At 28.9% G+C, this 8,478-nt stretch overlaps 1 protein-coding gene across 1 annotated transcript; it reads left to right on the top strand.

The window, feature by feature from the left end:
• The first annotated feature begins 499 nt into the window (after nt 1-499).
• On the top strand, nt 500-8,163 carry LOC111624988 (modifier of mdg4-like). Its single transcript, XM_023367997.1, has 5 exons — nt 500-965; nt 1,050-1,707; nt 1,851-2,082; nt 2,148-2,288; nt 8,084-8,163. The coding sequence occupies exons 2-5, from the start codon at nt 1,066-1,068 to the stop codon at nt 8,161-8,163; spliced, it is 1,095 nt and encodes a 364-aa protein (XP_023223765.1). The 5' UTR covers nt 500-965; nt 1,050-1,065.
• The last annotated feature ends 315 nt before the right edge of the window (nt 8,164-8,478 follow it).

The following is an 8,478-nucleotide window of genomic DNA, read 5'->3' as shown; positions in this document are numbered from 1 at the left end:
TTATAAATTTTGAATGTTTATAGAAAGAAAACATACTTGGTAATTAATAACTATGATTTATTAAATCGCAGTTACTTTGAAATTTATCAGAAATTTTCGTTTTTTAAATACTCTTATTAAAATACAATTATATAATAACCGACAAAAAAATTTTTTTGTCTACTCACAATTAAGAAATCAGTTATATTCTATTGCTTTAAACTATAGGCCTTCCGTTAACAAGATAAAAGCAATTTTTATTTCTAAATCTTGCAAATAATTTAATAAATAAACCGTTACATTAAAACAATTTATAACTTTTTGCACTTTGTTTTTCTTTCTAGACTAGTTCATTAACACCTGTCTTCAAATTTTGGGTACGAACGGAAATTGTGAGGGGTTCGAAAATAATTAAAATACTATCGAAAAAACATTTTTTTTTTTTAAAGTTAGATCATTAAAAGTTCTCTCGAATTTACAATTTTGTATACCTTACATAGCGTTTTTACACTGCTCAGCATTTAAAATTGCTACACCGTAAAGGCGGTAGGTAACAAACGAGAAATTTGCACAAAAGGTACTACAATATGCCGGGTACTCCATACCTCAAGATTACACGCCAATTTAATCGTGTTTTCCTCCATTATACTGTAAACATGATTCTGCTATTCGCTTTCCTTCCTGGTGTAGCAATTTTAATTTTATAGCCGTTATAATTTGAATACAGTATTAGATTCGTTACGGATTTTTCGTTATGAGGCGTTGCCTAATGTTCTAAAAACGTTCAAACCGTCCAATAGCATTAATCGTCCAATCGGAGTATTAGAATCTGCCGTTTACAACCAATCAGAAAACGAGGACGGTTACAAATTGTTTTCAATTCTCGACTGTTGCATCAAGTAACGTCACAATCTTTATTGCTGTTCGAGCATATGCCGGTTGCTAATCTTGTTCTGGGTTACATTCTTCTTTTAAATATAATTTTGGTAAGCCACATTTCAATTATAATTATTTTTAATCTAATTTTAAAACGAGAAGTAAAAATAATATTTTAAAATTTATATTTTTAGACCGTAGATATCAAATATGGGAAGTCAACCGTTTCAATTTACGTGGAATAACCACGAGAAGGATCTGGTGTCTAGTTTCAAGCAGTTATTGACTACGGAAGGTTTGATGGACGTCACTCTATCTTGCGAAGGAAAAAAAATGAAAGCGCACAGATTGATACTGAGCGCGAGTAGTCCATTCTTTAACAATATTTTTATGGATAATCCGAATCAATATCCCGTTATCGTCCTAACTGATACGAAGTATTCCGATCTGAAAATGATTCTGGATTTTATTTATAACGGCGAAATTTTTATCCCGAGAAGTCAACTAGCTAGACTTTTAAAGACTGCAGAAGCGCTGAAAATAAAGGGTTTAATTCAATCCGAAGAAGCTCCGGAAGAAATGGCAAATGAATCTGCCGAAGTTTGCACTTCGCTACCGAGGAAAAGAAAACGGAGGAGGAAGAGAAGCTCGAGTGAATCGGACGACGTGGTCGAGATTCCCTCTAAAGTTAAGTCGTCAGAACCCCCACTTTTATCTCGGTACCGGATAGAAAAATCTTTCACGTCGTTTGCAGATTATAAAATACCCGAATCGACCAAGGACGAAGTCGAAATAATCGAAAATCCTCCGATAATCCATCTCGAAGTCGACGATGAGATCGAGATCGTAAGGGTGAGCACATATAATTTTATTTCGTAAATTGTTATTTAAATGTCTTCGTTCGTATTTCGAAAATTTATAGATTAAAAACGTAATACGAAGCTAATATAATTTATTATATAACAACTTTGGTTAATATACTGGTATATTTTCAGGAAAATGAAGGTGAAAATTTCGAATCCGAAGCTCCATCCGAGCCGATATCGTCGCAGAATCTTGTTTCCACAACTACGTCCGACCCATCGACATTCGTTATAGCATCCACATCACCTATTTCGAATAAAATTAAAATAAGCAATGTAAGGACAGATGATAACGATCGATTATCCGAAAATTCTACAACTAGGGATTTTTCTCTTCAATATTCGTCTTCAAGTTCCGATACTGGTAACCGATTTATTTCATAAATAAATTCATTTTATACATTATTTTAAATGTTAAAGTTTTTATAGAACCTCCAGCGACGTCCAGTCAAACCGATTTGGACCAAAACGTTCCCGACGATCCTCATGAAGAACCTTCAATGTCGGAGCTATCGGTAGCCGGTACTTCACGTGACGATTCGAATTTATCGGAATCAAGTAATTCTAAAGGTGAGGAATTTGTTTTTACACGTTTATTTCTATACCGAATTTACAGGTCTAATGCAGAATTCATTCTGTGAATGCTTAATGGTAATTTTTTAAATATATATAACAGAATCTAATTCATTATTATTAAATTAAATTTTTAGAAATTAGTAATATAATAAAAGTACTGTACTGTTAATGCGTTTGCTTGTAGATATAATTTGTATATATATCGAAATATTTATATGTAAGAATTGTTACGAATCTTTGTATATCGTGATTTATTTGTATGTAATTGAAAATCTTGGTTTGTATTTTTATAATTTTTTGTTTTAATAAAAATATTTTTAAAAATTACGATTTCGGTTCATTTCTTTGCCGTTAAATCGTTTATAAACTTATAAATACGTGTACACGACTAGATAAGACGGGCATAATTATTTGATTGCATAGAGTTAAGCAGCGTAATTCTTTTTACTCACGTAATAATCATTAATTAGTAATCAAAATTTAATTATTATAAGCATGTGACTAAACATATCGTAAGCACTTATAGAACTTTCTATATATTTAATACGAATCGGTTCAAAACGCACGCCGCACCCTACGCCATGTTAACACGTCTCGGTTGACACCTTGTAAATCACGAAGTTTTAATTAATGTAAACTCGGCTTGAGAACGACGCGGTTTGCTTTGTTGAATACAGAAACAATTGAGCTTCGTAATCAGTATTTTAAACATAAAAAAATTTTCTAAATTCTTAAAAAAGTAAATAATTCGAATTTTTATTATTTTGAAAATATTTTTTATCATCAATCATAGAAAAAAAACAAGAATCATAAAGACAAAAAGATGTTTCTGAATAAAATCAAACAACAGTGCGAATTTAACGAAAAATATAGCGACGTAAAATCAACACAAAAAAAAAGCCTTGTAGCTCACTTACAAACCCCCCTTTAGTTCTTCTCCCGAGTTAACTCGGGCATGTTACATACCCTTACATAAAACTCAGTCCTTTCGGCCCCCCAAAAAAATTTTTGTTTTCTTTTAATTTTTGGAATGTTTTTTAAGTCTCCAAATTTTTGCAAAAATTTTTGCCCGCGCGATAAAATTTTATCGCGATTTTAATGAGCCTTTGATAAGGCTCGATTAAGGCTTAATTGTTTTTAATGGGAGTTTTTTTATCAAATTTATTTCATGTTTCCTAAGTTGTAGCGCACGGATTTTCCTTCGGTAAAGTTATTTAAAGCTGCTTTCTGATGTCAAAAACCACCTCCAATAGTTTTTTTAATTTTTTAAATTAATTAATTAATTGATTTTATTATATACACGTGTAATTAAGTCGGGGGGATCGGAAATCGCAATTAAAATTTGAATTTTTAAAAAAATATTTAAAAATATACGGCCAGCTAGAAGTCACCCTACTTTAAACCCTTGTCCTCCTGCGATGTCTATGAGAATGTCCCGGGAAATCCGACTCCAGCTGTGTTCAAGGTCATCCAGCTGTGTAAACAATGACTCATCGGTGTCAAATTTCGCAGAAAAGCGAGACAATGGAAAATAAAGTTTGAAGCTTTTTCTTCAAAATTAACGCATTTCTTTCGTTTTTTTTTCAGTTTTAAGTATTTCTTATGCTTAATTAAAAATTCTATAAAAAGTGGGCGGGTCGGACGACAGTGGAAATTTATGTCGTTTTTTCAAATTGCAGCAAGTAGAAAGAACATCTGGTAGAAAGAACATCACTGTTGACACAATAAGGACGAGTCTTTCCTTCTTTTCACAAACAATTCTTAGATTTTTATTTAACGATACTCAAAATTTAACTGTTTTGTGATGAATAGGTTTTTCCAGTTACACAACCACTAACGAAAATATAAACACATTTAAAAAGTCTTACTTTGGAAAATTCTTATAGCATAAAACAGTGTTTTTCAACCTGTGGGTCGCGGGTAAAAGAAAAAGAATTTTTCTTTTTCTTTTACTGTACTTTTCCTTTAATGTAAAAGAAAAAGAATTTTTCTTTTTCTTTTACATTAAACATAACACGCATTTAAAAACTCAAAATAAGGAAAAGTTTTGAATGATTAATATATTTAACATTGAATTTGATTTTTTTGTAGTTCAAGTGTTTGTAGGTTCTACATTAAAAGAAACTACAATTTCAGCGAGAATTACGGCCAACCCCAGAAAATGATAGCGGAAAAAGTGTTGAGCTGATTTGCAAAAAGAAATAAAAAGTAGAAAAGTAGAAGCTGAAAATTCAGATCCTAAAAAAAAAAAAAAAGGTCAACAGTTCCCTGTGCCTAATGTTATAATTAAAGGAAATTTCATACTTTGTGTTAAGTTATTGTCGATTCTTCTAAATTTTCATTTTAATCAACAATAATTTGTCTCAACAGAAAGAGAATTAAATACATAGTTTTTAAAATCACTAATATAGTTTTAATATGGCCCTAGGGGGTCGCCAGAATTTTTTAACTTGTAAAGGGGTCGCGTATTCAAGAAGGTTGAAAAACACTGGCATAAAATAAACACATAAAAGAAAAAATTTTTTCTTCTATCTTGGAATTTTGTGATTCTGTACCGGGTGTGCTTTTGTTTTTTTTTTAAACAGGATTTATTTCAATTATTGTTACCCATTTGTTTTAAAACAGAGATAAAACAATTTTAAATACTTAAATTTCAGTAAAAATTAAACCGTTCTAATTCAATGTATATTAATATAGAAATCTATGACAGTAATATAAGCTTAAATTTAATTTTGAAAGCCATTATTGAGAAGTTTTTTCAACTTCAAGTAGAGCAAATTTATCATAGAAAAATTTCATTTCCAGTTTTAATCTCCTACATACCATAATAATCATCATGAGTGTTTCTACTTTGTTTATTGTTCAAATTCATTTAAAACTTCAAGTAATTTATCAAAATGTTGATATTTACAATGAATTGATTTACCATATATTTATGGAAAGAATTGTCTGAATTACTAATTAAATTCAAAAACTGATATTAAGGTAGATTTATGGCTAATTTTTAAAAATGATAATTAATGAAGATATCTAAATTTTACTAATGGCAATATTTGAGTCAAATATGAAAAAAGTTAAAAAAAAAACAAAGTTCATTTTTTAATTTATATTTTTGAATTGATGCATGCACAATATACTTGTACTATTAACAATGAACCGATTGATTTTGTTATACTATATACAAAAATTTCCAAACACACTTTAAAACATAACACGCAATTAAAATATATCTATAAGCAATTTGAAAACTCAAAATAAGGAAAAGTTTCGAATGATTAATGTATTTAACATTGAATTTGATTTTTTTTTTCCTCTATGAAAACACATATCATTGGTACAAAATAGTTTATATACTTGAAATAGACAACTTACACAAATTGTTAATGGCAAGATGCCAACCTCACAGTGCATCCTTATAGCCATAATTTATTTCAGATGGAACAAAAATTTTGTATGAATAGTGCTAGCACATAATACATACACTTAATTTTTTACTGTACAAGATGGCTAATTTATGTACTGGCAGATTCTGATTAAAGAAATTTTTAAAAATATTTTACTAAAATAAATTCAGAATTAATGATAGTTTGTTCAAATAGAAAATTTTCTTTAGATTTCTATGAAAATGTTATAATTTTAAATGAATAAAAAATAATTTATGATTTAATTGCAATAAATTTTTAAACATTTTACTGATTTAAAATTTGTATATTTGTAAAATAAAAGTAAAATTGCCATTTTTATTGGTATTTCAATACTAAAATGTTTTCTTGAGCAATAATTAAATATAGCAGATCTATTAGTGTCTTAACAAAAATAGAATTTTCAAAAGAGGGAGATTATTCCTTTCATATTAAAACATTTTCATTATAAATTTTTTAATATAATTTGATAAAAAAAAGTTAATTGCTAAATTTTCCAAAATAAATCTTAAATTTAATATTTATAGAAAAAAAAATTAATTTTTTTTGTATGTTGTGGACTTTTTGTAATTTCTTTAATCAGTATGCAATTAAGTTTTAACGTGTGACTTCTCAAAAATTATCCTGTCAAACAATCGATCTGATAATAGCATTTTTAATAATTTACATCAGTTTTTTTCCCATAGATCAAATATATGCAGCTTTCTTGATGGAAAAAATAAACATTCAGAAAACATTTTTAATATTACTTCACAGACTTTTATAATTAAAAAACAGATAAATTATAATATAGTTTTTACACAATGATTCTAGATTTATTCTGTGAAGTTCTACAATTTAATAATTGAGAATCTAAAATGAATGTTATTTTCCAAACTCACTAAATATAATCCACATTAAGATTTTAGTTCATATCTTCCGAGAAAAAAAACAAACAAAAACAACTGATTGATAATTGTGGAAATTATGCAGTTACCAGACATTTTTCCTTTTCTAATAAGACTCTAAACCTGAAGAAGCTGCCAAGACAGCCATTTTAAACAATCTAGGCAGACTAAAATCAGATTATTATACAGTATGTAAAGATGAGAATTTGCTGCACTGTACAGTAGTGAATATGTCCACTTGTGAGTAGGATTGTACTTTAGAAAGCTGCATCCTACAGAAGTCATTTTTTTTGTTGTTTTCAGTAAGGACACTGATCACTTGGCTGTTAAGTCTCATCAATCACACGACACTGCTTCTGTGGCCACCTTAGGAGTACAATCACCTCTTTTCAAACTCCCAGCATTTAAGAAAGCACTGCAAACATTGACTGTACAAGATTTGAGAGATGTAAGCAGTTTAAATAGTTGTAGTTCAATGCTAGTGTAAAATGCAATCTCACAACCATTAGAGAAATGGAGAACACTGAAGAAAAACACAAGTTTGAAGATAGAAACAACCCCATTTGCAAAACTAAATAAGGACCATGGGAAGAAGGAAGCTAAATTTGCTGGTCAATCTTAGGTGAGGTGACAGGCAGAATTCATGTGAGCTGCTGGCTCAAATCCATCTTTGACAGTGATAAGAAATCAGTGTCTCCAATCTGTAAGAAAAAAGAAATATACTTAGACATTTTGTAATTTAACTTAATTTTAGTAAAAAGCTTTGAAACAGACATATTTTAATGATAATCAATTAATTAAAACTTCTAAACTTAACTATTTATACAAATTCTACACTTAAAGTATTTATTTTCTTAACTACTGTAAACTAAAATTTACAATCTGTTTTAAAATAAAATAAAAAACATTATTATTTCAAGTGTTATACTTCTTCCAGTTACTTTTTAAAAAAATTATAATAATATAATAATAATAATAATAATAATAAATAAAACTTCATAAAACAACTTGCTCCAAGAAAATTTTTAACATGCAGCTTAATTTTGTCTTTCCGTTAAGAACGAACTTGAAGGAGGTCAGTGGAGCTGTCCGAAAACATTAGTTGGTAGTAAAATTAAGCTGCATGATAAAGGTTTTCTTGGAGCAAGTTGATTTATGATAGTAAGTGCAGTTTGTTTAGAAGTTATAGCAAATAAAACAAAGTTTCTTTTCATAATGAAATAAAAAAAATACACAGAAATATCTGCTATTAAGACTTTTTTATGATAATATATTGTAAGAAATTCCTATAGCAAAACAATATAGTACAAATTAATGGCTTGTGTGTGTGTGTGTGTGTGTGTTTCTAACAGGTTGACTATGGTCAATAGATTGTAATTTAGTATTCTGATCTGATTCAGAGATGCTTGTTTTTATCTAGAGAGACATATCTACATTCAGAATGCTGAACAGATAGATTGATTAACAATATTTTGAACAGATGCTCTCCTTGCTCTCAAAACTGCAGCAGATGTATCTTCTACTGCAGTTTTGCAGATTATGCCACAACTGCTAATATAAAATGACCATCTCTCCCTCAGATAAATTCTAGTGTTAAAACACATAGTGTTTCACATGTGACCAATTTTCAATGTGATGAATCTAATAACATTTTCACATGTTTGTATGCTTACTCAGACCTTAAAGGTATTATCCCTTGATATAGAGTCAAATTGTGTTAATACAAATTGCTAGGGAAACAGTAGTTTGCTTTATCAAAAATTTGTATTAATGATTTTCAGAGTCAAGGTTGTATAATTTATGCAGTAAGGGTTAATAAGTAATTGAAATCTCTATTTATTATAATATTTTGAATTAATTTACTAAATAAAGTTA

The sequence above is a fragment of the Centruroides sculpturatus genome, unplaced genomic scaffold, assembly GCF_000671375.1.
Source record: "Centruroides sculpturatus isolate CEXI.00-Female unplaced genomic scaffold, Cexi_2.0 scaffold269, whole genome shotgun sequence".
Lineage (NCBI taxonomy): Eukaryota > Metazoa > Arthropoda > Arachnida > Scorpiones > Buthidae > Centruroides > Centruroides sculpturatus.
The sequence above is the reverse complement of the archived record's forward strand: the minus strand, read 5'-3'. Positions and strand labels throughout refer to the sequence as shown.

Bases quoted from the DNA above. Each gene is read 5' to 3' on its own strand.
- LOC111624988 (XM_023367997.1), top strand. From the start codon at position 1,066: ATGGGAAGTCAACCGTTTCAATTTACGTGGAATAACCACGAGAAGGAT. The intron at 2,083-2,147 runs GTAACCGATTTA...AAGTTTTTATAG, and splicing joins GTCTTCAAGTTCCGATACTG to AACCTCCAGCGACGTCCAGT. The intron at 2,289-8,083 runs GTGAGGAATTTG...TATTTTGAACAG, and splicing joins GGAATCAAGTAATTCTAAAG to ATGCTCTCCTTGCTCTCAAA.